The sequence below is a fragment of the Dermacentor silvarum genome, chromosome 6 (genome assembly GCF_013339745.2).
Source record: "Dermacentor silvarum isolate Dsil-2018 chromosome 6, BIME_Dsil_1.4, whole genome shotgun sequence".
In the NCBI taxonomy this organism is placed as follows: Eukaryota; Metazoa; Arthropoda; class Arachnida; order Ixodida; family Ixodidae; genus Dermacentor; species Dermacentor silvarum.
In genome coordinates, this window is record NC_051159.1 from 133,667,990 (window position 1) to 133,693,068 (window position 25,079).

The 25,079-nt window shown below is 46.1% G+C and overlaps 2 protein-coding genes across 2 annotated transcripts; both read left to right on the forward strand.

Annotated features, from left to right (window-relative positions):
* The first annotated feature begins 199 nt into the window (after nucleotides 1-199).
* On the forward strand, nucleotides 200-18,486 carry LOC119456910 (chymotrypsin-like elastase family member 2A). Its single transcript, XM_037718726.2, has 4 exons — nucleotides 200-462; nucleotides 12,822-12,907; nucleotides 17,254-17,363; nucleotides 18,267-18,486. Exons 1-4 carry the CDS (start codon nucleotides 444-446, stop codon nucleotides 18,397-18,399), a joined length of 348 nt encoding a protein of 115 aa, XP_037574654.2. The 5' UTR covers nucleotides 200-443; the 3' UTR covers nucleotides 18,400-18,486.
* Nucleotides 18,487-18,547: 61 nt separating this feature from the next.
* On the forward strand, nucleotides 18,548-24,419 carry LOC125946341 (brain-specific serine protease 4-like; the record flags this gene model as incomplete). The annotated part of the gene is made up of 2 exons (XM_049669130.1): nucleotides 18,548-18,676; nucleotides 23,677-24,419. Coding segments are annotated over 2 exons (414 nt in total), but the record flags the coding sequence as incomplete, so codon positions are not given.
* Between the last annotated feature and the right edge of the window lie 660 nt (nucleotides 24,420-25,079).

Consider the following 25,079-nt stretch of genomic DNA (forward strand, 5'->3'; position numbering starts at 1 on the left):
CACTCAACGCGGAAGAAAACCCTTTACATATCTTAACTGTATAGTTAAAATAGATTTTTCTATCCACTCACGGCTTGACAGTAAATTTCCCGCCGCCTGTCGAGCCCTCGACAACGAGGAGCAGTGCTCCCTCCGGGCAATCCGCGCGTTGTTCCTTCGAGAACGCATCTCGTGCGCTCGCAACCCAGCGGCACGCTGCGTAACCGGTGTTGTATGTTTTCCCCGGTGGCCGATAAAGGCGGCACGCAACAACTCGGAGGAATAAAGAAAGATAGCCGAGGTGGTTCCCTACCGTGCGGAGCTCTCGCGGCGAGGGGGCCACAGGCGACGAGCAGCAGCAGCGTCGCAGCGGCGGCAGCGGTGGCCTGCAGCATGGTTCTTCTTCGGTGACGGTGACCCGCTCGGACAGCCGGCGCACTGACTGTCGCCGCAGTGCCCCCTCGATGGAGCTCTTCGCTGCAGGTGAGCAACCGGCCGGGCTAGCAAGGGTCGTCGCCGCCCGCTCCGAAACGGGTTCCCCACCCCTCCATGCACTTTTAAGCATGTCTCCCAAGGTGAGCCCGCGATGCGCCGAACCCGACGTCGAAAAGCCGGCCAGCGCCGGTGACCCGCTGCGCTGCGTGTTCCTCTGCATCCTCGAACGACGTCCCTTGCTCTTTGCCCAAAGCGTTTCCTTCCCGAGGCGTTGGTCAGTAGCTTCCCACAGGCAACGTCAAGTTAAGGCTAATGATATCAGGTTGAAACTAACGTCGTAGGTCCTTTCCAATAATTGGTACATCTGCATCACTAGTACAAACTTGGGGAGAACTGAGTGGCTACGACGAGGCGCAAGAGCTGTTAAAATCAAAGACACCATATCTAATACAAGAAAAAAAAAGCCCTAAGCTTATAATGCTCGGCTGCGTTTTAAACGGTGCAATTCCTTGACGTTTTCCTTGCTTTCATTCAGAGCGAGTCTTGTTCAATGACCTGTTCGTTATCTCCTCTGCTTTTGCGTTTTCCCGACTTCTGGAAAGTGCGGCAAGAGACGAGCCTGTCGAGTAGATTTGGTATTCTTGTGCTCTGAGTGCCTGCAAACCACAACTGCTCTCCGTCGACTATACTTTGACGCAAATAGAATCAAGAAACACGATTGACGACACCTTTACGATAACTTCACTCGTTCAAGCCGACGGTTGGTCCAATGAAGCTGTGATCTTGCCCAGGCGAAGGTGGCAGCATGGCACTGAGTTGTACCTGACTGATCGATTACCTCTTTCGAAAGTGTAATGACGATGAGATGAAATGTAGATGCTAAATGCTGCGATGACGACGCCAAACCCCCCAAATCCCATCCGTAATAACCACTCTAATGCAAATTACTGACTGTGAATACCAAGGACAGCGTATCTTCATTCTAGAAGCTGACGACAGATAACTACTCTGGACGGCTGGCTGTACAGAAGAGTATCATGTGCACTTGGGCCTTTGGAGAATCAAGCACATCTGTGTGGTACGGATGTACTTCCTAAGTACGCCGATTTTTATTCTGACGACACGTTATCCCATAAAGCAGCCCATTCTCACCTCCATGTCACACACCACACCTTCTCTCACTCACACTTGCACGAATTTTCTTCTCACCAGGCAGCATTCCCTCTCTCCTGGGCCAGCGTATCCACAGAATTGTTACTGGATTAGCACTGTAACTACGTGTAATCGGCTACCTCAAATAATTTACACTATCATAAAGCAGCCAATGGCGGTTCATCTGTCCCTAAAAAGGCGGAAAAAGAGGCATATTCCGATGAGATTCGGTTTCTTCTCCTTTTTGCGCACAGATGGATCGACTAAATGTTGCGAAGACGTATATTTTGGTTGTCCAGCTGCAGAGAACGCGGAGAGGAAGTTCAAGCGATCGGGAAAGTAGTGCTATCAGACTTTGCATTGCGAAGGAATGTTCGACGCAAAATGCTGCTCTCGTGTGTGATCTGCATACATAGTGAGGTAATCCTAGAAAGAGATGCAGACGTGTTCATTGGCAGAAATTCTGACTAGCTTATGTACCACGTACTTTCTTCCCCCGTGCACCACATTCAACATTCACTGCCAAGCAAAAATATTTCTTCAGTCATAAGAAGAAGGAAAATACAGGACGAAACTCGAAAACTCACGTTCGCAATAATCAGCTCGTGAGCTTCTCATGGCCTCAGAGTAAACAGGCAGACCTAAAAAAAAAAAAAACACAGCGACGAACGCTCAGGAAATGAAGGAGGCAAAATGGTATTCTCAGCTCAATTCTGCTCGAGTGAGAACAAAGGGGTGCATTGAAACGCGAACGCGAATACGTGACTCACTGCGTCACGCAGTTCAGTACTGCTGACAAGAAAGAAAGAAAGAAAGAAAGAAAGAAAGAAAGAAAGAAAGAAAGAAAGAAAGAAAGAAAGAAAGAAAGAAAGAAACCGTGGTCCGTGCGAAGGAGCAGCGTGGTCGATGCGAAGGCGTCCGTGAATCGGCTGCATACTCTGCAAACGAGAAAACACGACGTGACGGTGGTCCCAAATTTCCCCAAGAGGTTGGGGGATTGAGGGGGGGGGGGGCGGAAGTGAGGGTTTGAGGAGCGCCGGGGGACGCAATTGTCCTTCCCTAACATTATATCCGGTACGACGCGTAGTGTTTTGGGATGCTTGCGTTGCGCTTCGCTATCACCATACATTTTGCCGACGAGCAGGTGGTTCTTCATGCGTTCAGCTTTCCGTGCGCGCTTCTGCTCGTACAAAAATGCAATTCTGCCACATGGTCGCCTGTAAGACGAGCCCCGCTGGGGGAAACAACGAGAGCTTACAAAAAACAAATGCGTCTAAGAAGTGAAAATTTTGTTTCTTGTGTGTCGTTGGTGGTCAAGCACGAAAGCTCCCACATAGAAAGAAAGAAAGAAAGAAAGAAAGAAAGAACAAGAAAGAAAGAAAGAAAGAAAGAACAAGAAAGAAAGAAAGAAAGAACAAGAAAGAAAGAAAGAAAGAAAGAAAGAAAGAACAAGAAAGAAAGAACAAGAAAGATAGAAAGAAAGAAAGAAAGAACAAGAAAGATAGATAGAAAGAAAGAAGTGCAGTGATTTCAGAGTGTTAGACGTTTCCAACACTATTGCTAAACTAGGCATTCATCACGGAGTAAGTATTTTTGGCTTTGGTCTATATTTGTAACTGAATCACGAAAAACAAATTACTCTCTTTTTTTGCGCTCATCACTGCTTCTCTTCCTGTTTGGTCTTTTTAGTAGTTCCTCTAGTGCTTGCAGTCTTCTACGTTTTCCTCGGACTACTCCGTCGTCGTTGATGTAATGTGAAAAAATTAGGACCTGGTAGTTTAGGAATGGCCAGCGGGCCGTGAACTTCGCTGTATGACCTCTGATGAGCCCGTTGCTTTCACTGGCATTATGTCGCGGTGCGTAGTCGTTTCTTAAGAATCTCTTTAAAATTGCTAGTGCATCCGATAGATTCGAGCGTAAATTTTATTTTGTACAATTTTGCGAGAGTTTTACGCTTGATATGATAAAAGATCGGCATGGTTTAAAAATGAAATATTAAACACATTTTGCCTGAGGGCTCTCGAAAATGTTTAGAAATATTCAGACAAAAGACAAAAGCGGCACCCATCACCAGTTAACCCTTAACCAGAGGCGTTAACGGATTTGCGCGATTCCATGCACATTTTGCAGAAGGAGTTCTACCTATAACTGTCTTGTAAACCCCTAACTCTCTAAGCATGCGATATAGCCTACTTATACTGTAATGTCTCAAGAGCTGCACGCACCTGCGTCACGGGCAACCTTTCACACTCTCGTTCTATACCTCGCATCTCTTGCAAGATTGCGAGTTCATGCGAACTGTGGCGCACTCGCGTGCGCTCAACACACCTCGAGCTTTGCAATTAGATTTCTCCAATATGGATGTAGTCGACCTATAATGGCATGAAAATACTACATGACCTGGGACGGAACCTGTGTCTTGCAGCAAAGCCGCCCAATGTTTTAACCATTAGGCCATGGTCGCACACATGCTTTTCTCGTGCCAATGTTTGCTCTTTGAAACGTCTGTCGTGTGCGTAACGAACCAGTTTCCCGCATTCTTCCAGCGTGACAGCCGGCGCTTTTAGGCGCTGTGTTAGACTGCACTGCCTTCTGCATAGGCCCAACATTTTTCAGACTGTACACCCTTTGCGATCGGCTGACGTTTTTGGGCCTGACGGTGACACCTCCAAAATGAGTGAAGTGCACCTATAATGCTGTCGTGTTAATAATTGGTCAATTGAGTAGCGTTTGCATAAGCGAAACCTACGAAGTGTAGAAGGAAATAACACACAAACATGTGTAGCCTACACTATAGCATGTGTAGCCAAAAAGGTATTTGTGGGATCATGAAGTGACGGATCCCAATACCTAATGCCAACATGTGCTGTGCTCATTATTTCAGCACATAGCGAGCGAAAAAGGCATTGCAGCAGAGTCTTGAAGCAGCAGCCGTAGCTACGGTCCGGTGATCCGTGAACGGCGCAGCAAGTCTGGTCAAGTGGTCCGTATGGCGGCGAGCAGTGGCTTTTCCGTGGCACTCTGCCTATTTACATCCCTTGCTGTTATCGAGGCCGGCGATGTGTGCAGGCATGGAAGGTGTGCCTCACCTGAAGAAGCGATGACGCGACGAAGGTTTAGGCAGATATTTGCGAGCGGTTGTGCCTATAGGGTATCGCCACAAGTTGTATCGTTCGAATCAAGGTTAAAATAAACTTCCCTTTATGTGTAGCAGAAGTTTCCAATCTACCAAGCGTGTCACTGTTTCTACTTTAGGAGATAATGTTAGGATACCAGCCGGTTACAGTAATGAGCTTAAGACACGCGCGAAATATACTGTTACTAGTATGAATATAACCTGTTTCTGTTGTAGTATTTTTGTACAGATAACTTATGGTAATAACGTCGACGGGATGTGCAAGTATCACTGCTTATTCAGCGTGGGAAAGTTGCACAGTACACGCAAAGAAAGTACGTAGAAAGAAACCCTATATCCAGAAGGTGTAGAGAGGAGAAATACTACAGTGACTTTCTCATTATATTTCACTCAATTACCACGAACAGCATAGTTATCAACACGCGAGTTCTCAATACAGCTCCACTGATTGTTCCCCACTCACTTAGTTTCTGGCACGTTTGATCTGCGAAGTAATCTGACTACCCAAACGATACCAACCGTCCCGTGTGAGGGCTGAAACTTTTTGCTATCTTGGGGTAGAAAATGATTTATAAAGAGTGCCATCAATTGCCTGTTCACCACCTGATTAGATTTAATTACTTAAAACACCATGTTCTCGCCCATGTAGCATCAAGCTTCTGTGGGGCTTCTTCAATTTTTGCAAAGGCCGAAGCCTGTTCTAAACTTATTTCCTACAAAGCGGTGGCCCGTTTGTCGTTAACTCTACCGAAATCAAACTTTTTAGCAATGAAAAACAAATAAAACTATCAAAGGCTAGTGCACCGGTAGTTGGCGCTCTTCGCATAAAATGTGGCGCCATATCGTTTTACGCAGTCAACGACATATTGAAAGAAGCGTCGTTTGTCTCCACGAAAAGTAAAAAGTAAAAACGTCACCGCGCGCTGTTTCTCGGCTGGCATCATGACATGCGTGCTATTGCTCTGAACTTGTCGCTCGAGACGATATTGGCGTCGCTATTAAACTGCGCGACACTGCGGCCCGACCTTAAATTCGTGGCGGCGGCGTTTTCGCATCTTGATGCTGCAGCGTCAACCGTAATGCTTTGGTGCCATAAAACGCCTCCCAGGGCTCAAGAGCCTCTTTAGCATTCACCGCAGAGGCGAGGTCGTCGTTTCAGGTGTCGTCGTTGGGTATGTGTGTTTTCTTTCGAGTTGCTTTTTGTCTTCACGCGAACCGATTGGTTCGACAGGAAGCACGAAGAACACGTTCATTGCCTTCGGCAGTCATCGTAGTCTTTGGGTGAGCTCTGCTTACTATGCAGAATCCATCAAAAAACCCCTTTATTGGAGAAGCATCGAACTTAAAGGCGGCAAAGATACGCTGGCCTGGTTTATGCTGCTAGCCTTTTGATAAACTGTCGGGTAGGCGGGAGGGAGGGGAAAGACAGTGCGTAGATCAGTTTTTTTTTAGTTCGGTGACCCTGAGTGTTGGGCAGTAACACGGGGCGAGAGGAAGATATGTAAACATGACGCCATTGCCTAATTACTCATTTACCTACGTTGACACTCTACACGTATAAGTATACATAGTAGCCGGAGTGAAAGCGTCCATTGCAAATTTTATCTCATAGGAGGTGTTCTACGTTTATTTGAGACAAACGGAACTTTCTCATAGACGAGATAATTCGAGACTTTTCTGTCGTTCTGGCGATAACATATGACAGCAGATGGTCACGTCATTTTAGGCAGAGGGAAAGCGACAGTGGCTTACATGAGTGATGGAGTTCCCATGCATAATAAATGGTTTGCGCGCCCTCTCTCTATGGCGGCATGTGCAAATGCTTCGACTAAGAACCGGCCATAAAAAAATAACCGCGTTCTAAGCGTGCCCGTGTGCTCTACTGGTAGTATGGGTTTTCAAATTTGCCACTCAAAGGGACGCACAAACATCCCTGGACCATTTGTTTTATATAGGAGATGTTGCATGAACGTGGACAGGTGCCTCTCTTCTTAAGGGCGCGCCTGTATTAATAATTTCTCAGCGTATAAGGAAAAGGGTGAATGTGAGAGAATACCGCCGTGAACAATTGTCAGGAGCTCAAGAGCAGCCTATAGCTCGGTGCCAATATCGACTTCGGTATTCCAACGCATATGAAGCCCACAAATTCTCTACTAACGCAACCTGAAAAACCGATATGGCAATTCCCTAAACTTCATTTGTAGAAGGCTCTAAAGGGCAGAAGTTTCATTATTTGTTTGTAGTTTACCTGGTGTTATTTTTGCTTTCGTAATTTCTGAAAGTTACTATTCAAAATTGTATGTATACTTCAGAATAATGTATAGGATGTTTGTGTTGCCCTCTTTAAAGTCATAATATGCGCAGTTAAGTAATCGTGCTATATGTTCCTACTGTGAACTTGGAAATTTGCAAACACAACGCAGAAGTAAAAAAAAATTCCCAATTTCCGGCAGAAAATGTACCACCCAGCGCCCACTTTATTAACCAGTAGATTCGAAATAAGCATATTCCATGCAAATCAATTCACGGGTGGGCCAACTCAGATAACTCCTGCCTTTCATATTTGTTTGAATAGGGAATGACCCAGGTAACACTCAATCTTCAAGCCAAATGTAAGCGAAAAAACAAGTAATGACCCGGATCCGACAGAACGCAGCAAATTGTGCGAGCGAAGCGCATGCGAGAAGAGCGGCGAAACGTTGCAGCAGTGGATACTGGAGTCAGAATCAAGTTGTGAGGGTCAACCTTCCAAAGCAGCCCATGGTCTACGAGACATGCCGTAGCGGGGGATATTCGGATTAACTTCGACCAGCTGTGGTTCTTTAACGTGTACTTCATTCTCGGTACAGTAACTTTTCGTTTTGTTGCATTCCGTGCTCATTAGAATCAGCCCGCCGCGACCAATCGAACCCGCAACCTCGCGCTCAGCAACAAAATGCCGAAGCCATCGAGCGAGTGCTCAAAGCAGCAGAATTGACAGGTGTCCTAGTTCATGCGTATTCACATACTGTGAATCGCCAAACATCTATACGCGAAGTGACAAAAAGAAGTGAAGGGCACCATTCCTTATCCCGTGTTGTTTGGACCCTCGCAATTTTACAGTACGTAAACAAAAAAACCTGAGAGTCAAGGCAAAAGAGGCGTTACATGAATGGCAGCGCTTAGAGGCCAATTGCAACGAAATTTCGCTTTGGCTAAATTGCATATAAATTAGAAATACATATTAATGAAGCAATATTGGCAAAGCTGCCCAGTTTTTCTTAGCTCTCACTAACTTGGAAACTGGGAAAATATGAACATTTGTTTCGTTTGTGGCAATTCGAGCATGCTTCGTAGACAATATAAAGGATGTATTGAATTATCTTATTATGGTAGCATGCATTGAAGTTATTAATTGCTGCTAACTCTGAATAAGTGACACGCAGAATGTTTAAAAGGTGGACGTTGCTGAGCCGTGAATTCTGTTCTGTGCAAGAAGCGATATAAACTAAAGCTCGTTAATTCGTGGGTGACTGAGACCTACATTTCTTGCGAGAAAGCCATTGGTGGGACTGTTATCTACGTCAAAAACCTCACTCGACCAGCATTAGTTACGGACACGTTTGGTTCTTCTCCAGTAAACGTCTAGACGACAAGAAGCGTTGAAGGGACAACGAGAAGAACCAAGAGACTGCTGGTTCTGCTTTGCACATTCTTAAAATGAAAGTGTAAAATATTCCTCGATGTTCCTCTTTAAGTTACCACATTTAACTTGATATACCTACAGTAGCGTATATGTTTTGTGTTGCTTCGAGGCTATCACCTTTGATTTTAACAGCGAAGCTGTTTAAAGCCAGCCGTAATTTGTGGCGCGTAGCAAGGAGACTGCCAAGAAAGAAAATAAACTTTCTTGCCGAGGCGGGATTCTCGCCCGCGTACCCCCGGTCCTAAGGCGAGCGTCTTAACCACTAGGCTATACAGCCACTTTTTTATTTCTTTATTACATGGGAGCAGAATCTTCAGCAACACAAGAAACAAGGCGCTACAGGTACATATTCAAAAGTCAGGCAAGCATGTGCAAGCGTCCAATCCGGCGCTGTTTCTTGAGCAGCGTACACACTACGAACGTAGGCTGCAGATTCCCGAAAGAACGACCGAGTGCTTCGCGGTAGTTCAGCGTGCCTGTCACACATTCTACTGCGCCAAAGACTCTTTAGACCAAGTATTATGAACATGTCATATGGTGGGTCACAGGGATCTTTAAAAGGTAAGAAACGAATTGTGTATGGTGTGATGTCTAAATATTTTTTTAAGCTTTCTTTGGAGAATGTCCCAGAAGAACACGGCATCCCTGCAATCGACAAAACAGTGTTCAATCGTTTCAGCATGTGGACACAAACGGCAGTTTGTTGTAGACCACGGCACGAAACATCCCCTTTTTTCTAACCAGGTTTTGACAGGAAGGGTTGCTGAATGTAAGGTAAAGAAAAAAGTTTTGATCCCTGGAGAAATGATCATTCGACGGACACGCTTAAGTACATCTAAGTGGCAACATTCCAAATAAGGCACACGATAATGGGGGACAGGAAATAATGTGTCTATCAGTGCAGCAGAAATTTCTTTACTGGATGCAGTGAAAATATAACCCAAGCTAAAGCGAGCTTTAAGAAAGTGAAAGCCTTCAACAAGATCTTTCAAGAAGCCCCAAGGAGCAGGTGGTGCATCTCTGACAGATGACGACACAACTATTTCTGTAAGGTAATTCAGGCTATAGAGCCATGCTTGCAGAGTATGCATTTATGCGAACCATATGATTGCGTTAGGAGCGTGTCGTCTTCGTGCACAGCTGGCGCGTTCGTACGCTCGTGCTCTGCGAGGTGAAGAGGTTTTGCGCGCTATGAGAGCGAGAGAGAGAGAGAGACGCATTCACGGAGCGGGTCTCTCGGAACGCGGTGTCGGTGTTGCAAGCTGCGTTATGCAACGCGCAGTGATGGCCGTAAATCCAAGACGCGCAAAAAGAAATTATCTTCATCATGAGTAACAAGATGAAATGTTCGCACCAACTTCCGGAAAATGCTGGGCTACGATCGCCCAGCTTCGCTGTTTCAAGCGTTGCGCGGCCGAGTGCAAGGTTAAGTGTTTTTTCTTTTTTTTTGTCTCGAAATATTAATATCTCGAATGCAAATCGCCGGCCGCTGGTAAGTGTAACGCCGGATTACGTAAAGAAGTGTTCTTTTCTCGATTCTCAATTGATAATTTTGGTGCTGTAACCCCGAGACAGTCTATGCGGAATTAGCTTACAATATTGTGGGAGTTATACGTATACTGTACTTTCTACTAGTGGGTCTATCAAGAAAAAAAAAGTGCGAAACTTTGCAATGAAGCCTTACCAAGTGCAGCGTAACTGCAGGCAGCATCAAACGTATATTGTTCCCCTGTGATTCACGGAAAGAGGGTCACGCAGTGCTGAAGACACTTTTGAAGTTCTTCGGTGACACACAACCCTACTCGGCCACGGGAGCCAATGTGCGTTACGGTGCTCGAATGGAGTAAAATGCCGCCAATATCTCTGCAGGACGTGAACCAAGTGTATATCCACAAAAGCAGCACGCAATGAATATAGCTTTTCTAAAGTATTTCAAATGTCAAGCTCCGTGAATTTAGCACGCAACCTAGTTACAGATAGAGTGCACTTTCAGGTAGCCATCTAATGAGAAGAAAGGGTTATAGCGCTTCGAGGGAGACGTTTTGAGCAGCCCGCTCACGGGTAGCTTTAATGCCTTGATAAATTTACGTCACCGATACATTTAAGTTTAAGTGCCCGTTGTATGGGAAAAACGTGACACGATTTCGCACTCTTCCTTCACAACTTTTTACTTCCTTTTCCTGATACATTGTGCGTACGTTGGTATTTCCTGCATTGGTACAGCGGTCTCACGGCCGCGGCATGAGTAACTCAGCAAAAGTCGACGCACACGGGCGGAAGCTTCAACCACATGGCGTGTCTCTTGCAACCGAGAAAGATCGGGGCATTAAGTGTGTAAAGAAACGTCGCTGCCACACTGAAAATAGTGAATATTGAAGCTCTCTGACAACTAGTAAGCGTAGTGAGTAAATACCTAAGAGGAGCGTGCAAGCATAAAAGCGTGCGAAACTAACTCAGCCACATGCTTGGCAAGTGCTGCATTGTTTTAGGATCATCATTTGTAGATTTTTAACGAGTGAATTTAGGCTTGCTAAGAAAATGAACGACAATAAGCGTTGACAAAAGAAGTTGTTGTAACACTTGTCACACTGACACGCCTATGAAGAGCTAATATCACAGTGCTCATGGCCAGAAAACGTGATGTGAAAACGCATCACGTTTTAGCATCAAAATTCCACCTCCTCTATTAGTGTGACACTCAATTTTTTAACCGTGACACAGTGTGTCACATTTAATAAACGGGACGCAGCTCGGGAAGGTGAAGAAGAATGCCAGAAAATAAATGAGTTGGTTCAACTCAAGAAGGACGACCTCTAGGGATTTTCTGACATGACCGCTTGCCGCAGCCTCGTCTATTGATTGAAAGCAATTTTGGGCAAAGGGAAAAAAAATGAGCCGGGGGAATATGAGCTGACCCACCTCCTCCTAGCTCCCCTCGTCTTCGACCATCTTCCTTTTTTATCTCACGAATTCCACCTACCTTCTATAGAAGCCGAATCGACCGACGTCCCGTAAGGCGCAGAAGAAAATTGTGGCTTCGTCTCTAGCCGAGCGTTGACCGAATACCACTCTTGACTGAGCGCACGAAACGGTCGAAAATTTCGAATAATTCTTTTTACAACATAAGCTTTATATGGCGTTGTGTTTCTTTGCTTTAAATTAGAAATTCAGCATTAAATTGTGCTCATTCACAAAAAATTGCCAAATAACATTATTATACTTATTTCCATTGTGAGTCCAGCCTATTCATAAGCTGTTGAACTCTGTTTTCCTTCGGTTTCATTATTTACACGAGCGTATTCCCGAGCAAATGACTCTTAAAAATATATAGACAAAGCTGTGGGCGAATAAATACTTGTGGCCAAACTGCGCCTCCACACTTTCCGGGGCGTGGCTGGTAGAAACCTGCCGAGCTGCTGCCGACTCTGCCCGCGTTTCCCCGGCTCAAACTCGGGAAACGGGGAAACGCGGGCGGCGTCGGCAGCAGCTCTGCGCTCTGCCTCGTTGGTGCTGCTACAATTTCTTTCTCTCTCTATCTCGCTCTCATTTTCTCTTTCCCCTCCCGAGCATTGCGCGCGCCGCGCGCATGCAGTCCTTCCCTCTCCTTAACGCCCCATGCCAAGGCAACATGTGCACGGCACGGAGAGGAGGCGAGGCACACGCCGCTCCGCGAGGTGGTTGCTAGGCAACGCAGTGATGTCATAGCTCGGCGAGGTTTTGCGGCAGGCGGCACTTTTTACGGTTAGCTAGAACAGCTTCGCTGTTAAAATTGTTTTCGGTCTCGAAGATATCCTGTTCTCCCCTGGCTGTGATGAAACTGAATTTGTTGTGGCCACAAGACGTACGGTTTTACGCAAAAAATTTTCGCTTTCACAATACGCATTTCTACCATTACTGCAAACAGTTGATTGATTGGTTGGCTTTAACTTTCTAGAGAAGCGATGGAACTTTCAGAGACAATGCCGCGGAGGATGCCTGATTATTTTTGATCATCTCAGATTTTTCGCAGCGTACCCTAAGCTAGGTACACGAACATATTTGCATTCCGCTCCCATTGGAATATGGCAGGCAGGGGAGTCGAACCCATGGCGCTGCACTCTGCAGCAGAACGCCATAACGTCAGGGCATCAGCGATGGGTTATGGCAAAGAATTGTCTGTTATAATTTTCATGTGCGCGATGTGCGCGTTTGTACATGTCACTCTTCCCCCCCCCCTCCCCCCACCCCCCACACACGCAGACACACAGAAAAATGGGCGGGGGGGGGGGGCGAGGTAGAGATAGGAGGCATAATCTCTTCGTGCCGGTCTGTGTAGTCTACGAAACCTGTCACGAACAGAGTACAACCCTCCTCATAAAGGCGCATTCATTACCAACTTTTTCGCAGGTCGTGTAAACACGCCTCTCACGTTAAGCGAACGTGTTTTCCTTGCAGGCTGCGGCGTTTCTGCCAGGCCCCCAGCCAACGAGAGCCGCATCGTGGGCGGAACGCCGACCGACATCGACCAGTGGCCCTGGCAGGTGATACGTTACGCTTCGAACACCCACCGTGCACTGCGCGTTCCTGAACAACATGTCCGCATATACCATTAGCATGCAGTGCGCTGTGTACGTTCGGCAAAACTTCACGAAAATACTGCTTGATGACAGTGTGAAGCTGCAATGCGCAGAGTTGTGCGGAGCACAGGAGCTCGCCTTCAGCCCTAGCCGCACGCCTAACGTAGCCCCCGCAGGGTGCCTCTGCGTCCTCTGCAGAGATGGTAATTTGGAATAAAAACAGCGCACCCTAACGGGACAAGCACGGAATAGGGACCCAGCGCTGTGACTATATCTTTTTTTATTGTCCAGTTAGTGTGTGCTCTTTTCGTCTTAAATGACCATGTACCAACTTAAAAAAAAGCTAAAAAAATTGAACATAGACGACAAGCGTTTTTGAACGCCACAGCAATGACGGACGCCATGCAAAATAAAACGGAGAAGGACTGGATATAATAAATGTTATACTAGCAGGTTTTCATAGAATTGTACCTAAAGGAAATGCATAATCCCGTAATAAATAGAATAAGAATACTTTTGATGGGAGCTTGTGGGGCTTTTGTGTTATTGCCACACTGCGGCGTGTAGACTCCCTTTAACTCGGCCATGCGCTTCACCAGCAATTGATTTAGCGATTTCTAATTTTATTTCTTGCTGTTAAAGTATGCGGTATAACTTGGGAACCTTCTTAAAAGCCTCTAAATAGTCAACACACAGGATCCGAGTGAAGACGTCACAGAAATTTTAAACGGTGCAGTAAGAATAATCAGTAAGATGATCAGCTTATTTAAGTCAAATGTAGACTGAAGATCCCTACGCCAGCGAATTCAATATAACCCTTTACCTGCGGTAATCCGGTCCATCCTGTGCATCCAAGTTCTCTAATCTTATCACACCATCTGATACTTCGTCGCCCTTGGTGGCGTTCCGGTTCTGTTGACACTCACTTTTTTATGCTAGTTGACCATCGGTTATCTGTTGCACCTATTTCACGTGCTTCCGAATACGTCTTTTTTTTTCATAATTTCAACAAGATCATCAGCTAGCCCCGCTTGATCTACATCCATGCCACCACATTAGGCCTAACCACTGAAGGGTGATACGCAAAAATACCTGGAGGAAATAATTTTTTTTTTCATTGAAATGTGCAAATTACACAGAGAACAGGAAAATTCCATAAAAAGAACATATATTGCAAGAACTTCTTCAGCAATAGGCTTCTCGCCTGTGGGCAATACCAAGCAAAACACTGAAAGTGAGCTTCACGGCAAGGCCCTTAAGGCTTCGTTTGGAACTTGCACGTGCCGTTTTCATCGGGTGTGAAACAGAGGTGTACATTGCACTTGCTCTGGGTTACTTGTGTGATACCAATGCAACCGCGGATTTGGCGTTGGTTTCCCTCTTGGATCATGCATTAAAAAAAAAGTGGTCGCAGTTTCACCTGAAAGGCGAAGCATCAATTGCGATAGCAAACTTGTAGAGAGCTATACGGAGTAAATGATATTAGCTTTATCAGCTGTATAAATTTGGACATGCAGCAGCACCGGCAACACGCAGAACTGTTGTCGACGCCATCGGCGTTTTGCCTGCGTTCGCTCAAAATGCGTGCGGCGTTGGTGACTGTTGCCGGAGCCTGTGATATAAATAGGCATGATGATGATGATGATAAGTGGTTCTTGAGGGAAAGGGAAAGGTTGGCGCTAGGCACTTGGTGCCGCAGCTAAACGTCGCCTCCCCTCCCTCCCCCTCCCCCACGGCTTCTCGCTCGTCGGAAGAAGGCGCGTTTGCTCTACATATATGGTGATTGTAAAGGAGAAAAGAGACGCCTACTTCTGCAGCCCTTAAGCGAGCACGGCGCAGAACGCGCGTTTGTTCTCCGCCGTGCGTTCACTCCCCGTGAAAGACGCGCCCCTCGCGCCCTTTCAGTCGCACATACAGCGTTCGGCGCGCGGCGACGATTTCTTCTCCAAATGACGTCATACGGAACCTCACGGCGACGGCGACGGCGACGCCGACGGCAGAAATCTGCTTTTGAGTGTCCATATAATTGCTATCGCAATAAAAAAAAAAGGAAACGAGCCGCGTGCCAAAGGTCTTCCTCGTTCTCTGTTCCTGTTCTAATCTAACAAATAACGATTGCTGCGTATCATTCAGTGTTGGCCGAAGACATTTAGCAAGTAACTTGGTACTCAAAACAAATTTTCCAAGTGTGAATGTATAAACTTTATTTCACAGACCAAGCAGTTGATGCCCGGAGGTGGGCGGCCACGATATTCCAAGTAGCTGTGGCCCTGTGCTGATAGCTTAGTTCACCAACCATAGCGGATCCTCAGGACTGGAGCTTCTCAGCTGGGCCTCCCACTTGTCTTCTCTGGGTGTATGGATGTAAATTTTTTTTTCTGGTGTGTTGCCTCTAGGCAAAATTCGCCCATAAAGGGCTAACTATACATGTACACTTCCATTGTTCTTCCCTAGCTTTCTTTTCGAGTTTCCTTATTGTTATTCTCCTTTTAGTAGGTAAACAGCCGTATCCTTATTGCTTCTGCTTTGGCAAACTTTAGCAATATCCGGAAGATAACGCTCCCTTTGGGTAAATAGTTTTACTGCTGCATCGGTGTAAGGGCCACGATCTGTGTTTTTCTTGCTGTGATGCAACCGTAATGAAGGGAAATAAGATCCTGTGGCAGAAGGGAATGAGCGCCATATAAAGAATGACTCGCTGCTTGCGATACAAGGGACAAAAAGAAAAGAAAAAGAAATGGGGACGATTGCAAAACAGGCTAGTCGTGCCCGCATTCTTGAGTTCGAACATTCTCAGTGTGAAAGAAAAAGCTTGCCCACTAAGAACTTCAAGCGATATCTTTTGTTCGAATTTCCTCTTCGCCGAGGGGACCCAAGGTTATATGCTACCTAACAAAAAACATGAAAAGGGACTGAAGTGAACTTGTTCTTTTTTTTTCTGCATTGCATGCTTGCCTATTGCGACTACAAATTTTCACATTACGCCCACTGATCACCTCATTAGAATTTGCAACCGCTCCACCTGTCTTTTAGCAGCTTGACTCATAAAAATGCAGCTGCATACCAATTAACAACGTTACTGAATGTAAAACTATATTTTGTAAAATAACACCCATTTAATCAATATAATTTTGCTTGGTATTATTTCAGGAGTCCAGACACAGCCGGAGGATATCTAAATTGCCAGTACCATCTCGGATAGCTCTTCCTGTCACTGCAACGTTTGCTTGATGCCGCCGTGTATTTCTTGTCTAATTGCTGCCTACTCATTACGTAATGCGATTAAGCGTCAGATGATAGACGAAGGAAAAAAGCACACTGAACATACAACGACGAGAGCATGTGCTTTTTCATTCCGTCAGCTTTATCCGTTATTTCTCTTGTAGCGCCAGGCGCAGCAATGGAATGCTCGGCTCCAAACGTTCACTAACTGCATAGCGCATTGCAGCAGAGCTTTCGAGGGCTGTGCTCTCCCCGGGTCTGACTGGCCTTCCTCGACTGCGACTGCTGAGGGCGCATCGCGGCTGACTTGTACGCTCGCTTGCTTGCCTATTGCCGTGGGCGCCTCAAGCAATGACAGTGCCACTGTAGGCTCTGAATCCTCTCCAAGGCATGAAATAATGGTGTAGCACGCGTTTGGTACAGTAGCACACTGTACTGGCAATCACTCTGTTCCGGATACACTGTATCGAACTTGAACATTTTTTTGTAGAGAGTACGCCCTGTGGTAGCACCACCTGCCCCCCTTGGAACACAAAAGTAGCAGGCAGTGCAGCTCAGTCAATTAGAAAAATATATGTTATCTCGACAAAAATATAATCTTTAGGTATGGAAAGCCTACATATTATAAACAAGAACAGGTCATTGATCAACATCCAGTAAAATCTATCTATCTATCTATCTATCTATCTATCTATCTATCTATCTATCTATCTATCTATCTATCTATCTATCTATCTATCATCTATCTATCTATCTATCTATCTATCTATCTATCTATCTAGCTATCTATCTATCTATCTATCTATCTATCTATCTATCTATCTATCTATCTATCTATCTATCTATCTATCTATCTATCTATCTATCTATCTATCTATCTATCTATCTATCTATCTATCTATCTATCTAATCTCCTCCGCCTCCTCCTCCAAAGTGGAAGCGCATCTAGTATTCAATCACAGGCTTTTCAGATCAAACAATGATATTCAGGTCCGGTTCTAGACTGTGCAGAAACGTAGAGGTTTGGGGAAGGGTGTCCACCAGAGCGTTTGGTAAATACGCCGCCTGTTCTTCTCTACCAACCGCAGGTGTCGCTGCACCACCGCCGTCCTTCTTCAGGCGCACCTGGACGTCGGCTCTGCGCGGCGAGCCTCGTGTCTGCATCATGGCTCCTCACCGCCGCTCACTGCCTGCTAGAGTGAGTGAGTGCGCATGCGTTGCTGGTCGTTGCTGGTCGTTGCTGGTCGTTGCCATCTAACAAATACAGAATATTGTGGTATCACTGTGGCCACGGAGCTCACTCTGTAGAAAATTGCGGCAATTCAAATTACATGGTATATCTGTATCTTACTTTGACAACGTGACTATTGCAAAAAGTGCAGTCAGAATGTTTCGGTGGAGTACGAATGTAGTTGCGTTTACAGGAATAGAAAAAATATAGAAGTTTTATTTTGTTTTTTTTTCTGGACGAGTTAATGAATTGCAAAGTTCTATTCCCCCCCCTCTGCAGCTTCATAACTGATCTGGCACATTTAGCGCTAAAACTATTTTTGTGTTGTTTTCACTCGTCAATATTGTTCGTTTTCAACTGGAGTTGTTTCATTTATTTGCATTCGATATTTACCTCATTGAAATTTTGTTCGTTTCATACTATTTGAACAGTAATGTTGAAGTCGGGAACAACGCTAAAGCATCCTGCAAAAGAAAAATCAGCGCTCATACTTTGTGCACAGCCCTCGTTGAAACCAGATTCAATGTATGTATGTGGCCAGTTCGGCTGCATGTAAGTATGGAGGAGTTAGTGTTACTGAACAAAATATACCTGAACATTAACTGCCTTCTACCATGTTATGTCTTATCACAACAAAGTCAGAAAATAACATTGTCTTATGACAGCGTTATCTACACAATTGGTCGTGGTGGTCAACGCTCACGTAGAGCCATTAATAATAAATTGCTTTCCGCAAGAAGCTTTATGCAAACGGATTTTGAGGTAGAGCACGAGCGGCCTTTTGTTTAATCGTAATAAACGTTCTTAAACAGCCTACAACTTAGTTAAGAAGCAAAACACCGAACTGGCAGCCTTGACACCTATCCGCAGCCCCGCAGCGACCGACGGCGCAGGGCGCCTGCTGCCCGACTGGCCTGTGGTTAGCCTGCCGGGCTGGCCAGTGTGTGCGCCTGCGCCGGCTAGCAGTGCACGCAAGGTTCCGGCGTCACAACTATACGCATGACGTGGCACTCGCCGAGTTGGTGCAGCCACTTCCTGAACCCGCTGCGCCCATCTGCTTGCCCTTGTCCTCCGGAGGATCCGCAGCTGTGGGTCGGCGCTGCGTCATCACCGGCTGGGGCGCCCGGCGACCGCTGGTCAGTCGCGCCCCGCAACTGCACCAGGCGGCACTGCCGGTGCTGCCGTGGGACCTGTGCCGGCGAGCTTATCCGTGGGCCGCAGCTCTACGCCGCTGGCTGCTGTGCGCAGGCCTCTGGAAAGGCGGCCGGGGTCCCTGTCATGTGAGGAGTTCCCCGCTAACGTTTCTCTGCGTTTGCGCAATATACATATATCCCGAGTTAATAACGTAAAGTGAACGTGCATGCGCAGGATATAAACTCCTATTTTACACGCACACGCACACGCACACGCACACGCACGCACACGCACACACACACACACGCACTCGCACACATGCGCATACGCACACACACACACACACACGCACGCTCTCGCACACACACACACACACACACACACACACACACACACACACACACACACACACACACACACACACACACACACACACACACACACACACACACACACACACACACACACACACACACACACACACACACACACACACACACACACACACACACACACACACACACACACACACACACACACGCACACGCACACGCACACGCACACGCACACGCACACGCACACGCACACACACACACACACACACACACACACACACACACACACACACACACACACACACACACACACACACACACACACACACGCACACACGCACGCTCTCGCACACATGCGCATACGCAAACACATACACATACGCGCGTACGCACGCACACGCACCCTTGCATGCACGCGTAACTCCGTGCAATACGAAAGGTATGACTGAAGCGTGCTTCTCCTCATAACGTCTCATATTGCGGAGAAGCCGAATCTCATGAATACCGTTTAGTGAAAGCCTTCGAAGTGCCTTGCACAATTTTCGCGCTATTAACAGAGAGTTGCAGTGCATTCTGGAGATCATCTGGTGCCAGTTAGGTACGCGTTCCCCAAGCACCCTCCCCCCCCCCCCCCCCTACCATATGCACCGCCATGTACTGCTCCTTTCTTCGCTACTTCACCCTCTTCAACTATGCCTGATCATCACTTTAAGGTGGTATTCACTATTAACTATGCCGTTGGGCCTGTACTAAGCAAGATTTAAAAAAAAAAACGTGTGTGCGTGCGCGTGCGTGTGGGTGTGGGTGTGTGTGTGTGTGCGTGTGGGTGTGTGTGTGTTCAGGTTTTTCACTCTTTCTCAAGCCAAAATCCTGTATCACTTTAAATACAAAGAACGAGAGAAATGTAGAGTGAAGTCAACGACCGCTCCGTTATCGAAGCGTTTACTCTAGGCTTAGGCTTCCCTAGCTCGGCCGCTGTCCATCACTTTGTAAGTGTGGAGAGATTTCACGATTTCATTTCAATTCAGTAGATTCTCGTTAAACGGAACATCAAGGGACGAAGTAAATAAGTTCCGCTTACCAGGAGTTTCATTTACCGAGTCGACTATTCAGCTCAGGGGCACACATAAGCTATCAACAGCAGAAACTAGGTAAAGCAGATGTGATTGCAAAGCTTCTTCTTACAAAGTTTACATGTGCTCGCAGCCACTGTCTAGTGATAAAACCACAAAACATAATTACAAAAAGAAAAATAGAAGCACAAAACATAATTACAAAATGAAAAAAAAAGTCAAATAATAAACAAACATAGCTGTCCTAATGAAGCAACTACTCTCAAAGTAATCGATAACTTTGATCTTCGTCTCTAGCACGTGCGCACTGTGCTGGCGTTCCTGTGCCACCATCAGAAACAAGAATCAAGCTCAATATTGCCAATAAAAAGAAATCACAGCGAGCCACAACCATGGTAGGACCAGGCTAACCACTACAGGGCGGCTAACGGCACCAACAAAAGAGCAAATGCCGCCTTGACGATAACGTATACAACTGGTGAGGAGGAGGAGGAGTAGGAAAAAAGAAGGAAGGAAAGGCAGGGAGGAAGGGCGCAAATAGTGATGCTTGTCACAGTGCTGCTGACATTGGCTGCTCAGCTTCACTTGCGGTAATACGTTTTAGTTCAGCATACCCGACGTTTGGAAAAATGCTATTCCGTACACCATTTTTTTTTCACAATTGACTTAACCTCGTCTAGCCTGTTATCGCGGTTTCGTGTCATAGGAAATCTGAGCTCATAAATCCAAATGAAACAATTAAGCAAGAGAAATTCCCATTTTGACGTCGTGTGTGGTCATCCAGGAAGAACACCGTCAGCGTGTTGCCAGCTCTGACTGTAAAAACAATGCTTTGGGTATGGTGCTTCCAACGAGGGTAAATACTTCCAAGACACTCGTAGCGGCGGAATCCAATTAGGTAGATAAATTGAAGCCTCGATCTCTGCATTACCGACTGTTTTACAGACTGCCACATGGGGCGAGACGGTTCACCTGCTAAGTTTAAGTTTGTTGAGTGCGAAAACATGCGAATACAAAGGCATTGTTTTGTGCTATATAGATGCCCGCTACAGTTTTCCTTAAACGAGTATGAAAACTCCACGCGCGTTAGCAAATTGTGTGAGAGTAATTTTGTATATTCCTACCTCGCATGTGAGTATTAATAATTGTAATACCAATGTTTTTTTTTTCAGGCGAAAGAATTCAGGCTATAAGAGGAATGCAAAGCCAACCAATCATAAGGATGCTGCTCCGTTCCTAGCGCAGTAATTTCGTTTAAGCGGTTTACGTTTACCGACATTCTACTGTGCACATCTGTGCTGCGGGACAAGGTGCACGAAAGAAAAAATATATCACCGACGATTACGATGCTCCGTAATGCGAATTTTGAGCACAGCTGTTTAGGTGTTTAGAATTTCCGTAATGTTTTTACAAAGAAGTTGATTCTGAACGACAGGGTCATCTCGGTGGCGGCGCTGAGCTTCTGCTCGGGCAGCTAGTTTAGCAGCAGCGGCAGACGAAGCATTTCCACTGGTTGCGTCGCTCATTGTTCAGAAAGAAAATGTGAACATGGGAACCCGTGACTCGCTCGTAGCGCATTCTCTAGCTGTGGCAGCGCAGGCGGAGTTGCGCATGCGCAGTTGGTCCGAATCGCACGCCAACACTTTGTTTCCATATATGTCTGGTCGCCGCCGTGAAGCACGTCTTGTTCGGCAGTCCACTTTCCTCCTCACCCGTTCGCCATACTCTCCTCCTCCGCTTACCTCCTCATGCTTCCAATGCACTGTTCTCCTTCGCTTGCAACCTCGCACTCTCTTCGCTCGTGTAGTCTTTCATATCCCGCTGCGCGCCGCGTTCGCTCTTTCATCAGTCGCTGTGCTTGTTCGCTCGGTTACGCCGAGGACGCCGAGGGACGCCGACGCTTAACACAACCCCCCCCCCCCCCCCCCCCCCCAGGAGCTGCTCTAAAAAAATTTATTTATTTATTTATTTATTTATTTATTTATTTATTTATTTATTTATTTATTTATTTATTTATTTATTGATACCTCAAATGCCCCTGGTATGGGGTATTACATGAGGGGTGGGTTACATTTGTACGAGTTCTTCGATGAATGACTTGAAGTGACACGGGTTTCAGTGGTGCGCAGCGTCGGTGGGCAGATGATTCCAGTCATTCGCTGTTCGAATGAAAAATGAGTTGAGGTGCGCAGTAGTGCGCGCAGGTGGTGGGTATACAGCTTTAGAGTGACTGTTGCGGAGCGAAAGGCGATGAGCAGGTACGATAATCGAGTGAGCAAGAGACGAGTGATAAAACTTGTGGTAGAGGGACAGGCGCGCTATTTTTCTGCGTGACACAAGACTGGGAAGATTAGCCGTATGTTTTAGATCAGTGACGCTAGAATAGTATGAATAATCTGAGAAGACAAATCTAATAGCACGGTTTTGAATAGACTCAAGAGATTTCTGTAGGTTAATCTGGTACGGGTCCCAAACTGCGCATGCGTATTCCAGCTTGGGACGAATGAACGTTTGGTACGTTAGCAATTTTACGTGAGGAGGGGTAAACTTAAGGTTACGCCGGACATAGCCAAGGACACGGTTAGCTTCATTTGTTATGCTTCCTATATGATGTGACTAGCTGAGGTCATTAGTCACTGTGATACCAAGGTACTTATACGATGAAGCTAAAGATAATTCGGAGCCAAAAATGACGTACCTATGTGCTTTCCTATATCATCCTATATTCATCCTATATTCGCTCTTGTGTTTGGAAAGTGGAGCCAATATTACGAAAGTACGAGCGCTTAAATTGCTTTACTCGTTCAACAATCATCAGAAGTGTAATTTTTCAAGCAGCTCTAGATGCCTTGTAGATTAGTTTTTTTTTTTTTTTTTTTTTTTTTTTTTTTTTTAGTGCGTAGCATTTCTTGACGAACATTTGCCATTTTGTCAGTATCTACCTATCTGTCTATTTATCTATCTGCCTATGTCTTGGTGCTCTCATGCTCGTTTCGATAACTTGGTAGTTGCCAAAATTGGCATAGTATGACAAGAGTGTATGACGAACATAAATGATAGGTCATAACATGAATATCATTATATGTGTGTCATGTATGTCATGAAACAGCCGCCTATGTCTTTGTGCTCTCATGGTCGTTTCGTTAACCTGGTGTGTACTAAAATGGACATAGTATGAGAAGAGTGTAGGACGAACATAAATAATAGGTTATGACATGAATATTACGACATGTGTGTCATGTAGGTCATGAAACAACCGCCTTATTCTTGGTGCTCTCATGGTCGTTTCGTTAACTTGGTATTTAACTGGAATGGGTTCGGAAATGGGTACTAAGCGAAGGAAACACTAGAGGATGATAATAGAAGTCATAGTCATGAGCATGACTCAGCAAAAATGACTGACTCAGTGAAAAGAGATTAACACTCAAAAGCCAGTGAAATGGGTTCGGATATAAATGATAGGTTATGACGTGAATGTCATGACATGCGTGACATCTAGGTCATGAAACAGCCGCCTACGTCTTGGTGCTCTCATGGTCGCTCCGTTAACTTGGTCGGCTCTCCGAACTCTGCTTCGCATAACATCGATTCCCACAGGGCGTGGGATCTGCCGGCTTTTTCTTTTTTTTTGTATTCTTATTCAGTGGACGATGTTTGTTTTTCGCATATTTGTAGTATGAGTATTCAGGTGAATGAATCCGCTGTCTGATTTCGTTATATCGAATCAACCGATTCCAGGGTGACTCGGGAGGGCCGCTGCAGTGTCAACGTAGCGATGGCCGCTGGCAGCTGTCAGGCCTTGTGTCCTGGGGCGCAGGCTGCGGTCGTCCTGGCCGACCAGCCGTGTTCGTGCGCGTGGCCGCGTACCGCCGTTGGATACGAGACACAACCAAGCGCCTGCAGCACCGAAACCAAGCCGCGCCACGTGACAGAGACCATCGGCCGCAAGATGCAGTGCGTGACGACACGACGGCGGGCCGTCCGCTTTTCTCGGTGTTATCGTTTCACACTTTCATGCCGTGACGACCGCCATGTGTTGATGAGTTTGTGAGCCGTCAGTGGCGCTCGCACCCCGCGCCGATCGCAGCCTGCGCCGCAAATGCGTTCTTCCAGCTCAGATGTTGTTTGGGTCCGAAACCAGTTTCAATAAAGACGGCGTCGGAAAGATCGTTCCAGGTATTGCGCCATCATACGAAGTAGTCCAAGCGGTAAATTATTCAGTCTGAGTTTGGCTCAGACTGCTGCACTTCATATGTTGCTGTTGTTCCTGGCTTTCCTGCAGGCTAAAAAGAAAAGGAGTAAGAAGTGATCTCATATTTCTGGCTACTCCTACATCCTTATTTTTTATTGCATGTTCACTGCTGTAAAAATGTTTCAAGGTTGCGGCATTCCAATACATAATTATTAATGAGTATTACGAGTTTTATTAACCTGAACAGGCGCGCACAGAAACCTGGAAGTTAATGGGAGTACATGTGTGCTTTCACATCGGCTCTTCTTTTCTCTCTCTCTAAAACCACTTTCATCCACCACACCTCCCCCCCCCCCCCCTCTCCTCTCTTCGTTTCAGCCCAACGTACATATAAACAAAAAAGTAATCTGGCAAACCTTTCTGCGTTTCACTAAACAGTTTCCGGTCTCTTTCGTATGCTTCTGCGTGCCTATGCTTCTGCTATGTATGCTTCTGCGTGCACTCCTGTGTATACACAGGAGCGCACGCGTGTAAGAGAAATGATTCACAAAGTAAACACACTCGCGCATAAAGGGAACGAATTCCGGCGCCGTGCTACAGGAATTATTTATGTGCATGCGTATGGCGGCCAGAGGTAGGGAGGATGCCATCTGCAAACTCTCTCGGTGCAGTTCTGTTGAATTGCGGAGGAAAACTACCCCCAATTTAGGTGATTAAACTACAGTGTCGGTTCTGTAATGAAACTTGAATGCCCATTATGCTTTCAGACACCTTGCGAGAACGGCTGCAGAGGCAAGTTACATGGCCGTACGGCCTTCAACGGGCAACTCTGCCTGTTAAGCAAGCACCTTGTTCCTGTTTAGTTGGGACTCGTAACCGACACGTAACCGACTCGTAAGGCTCAGAGCTTTGGTGCTTATATTCAATGTCACAGAGAGGTTCACTGCTG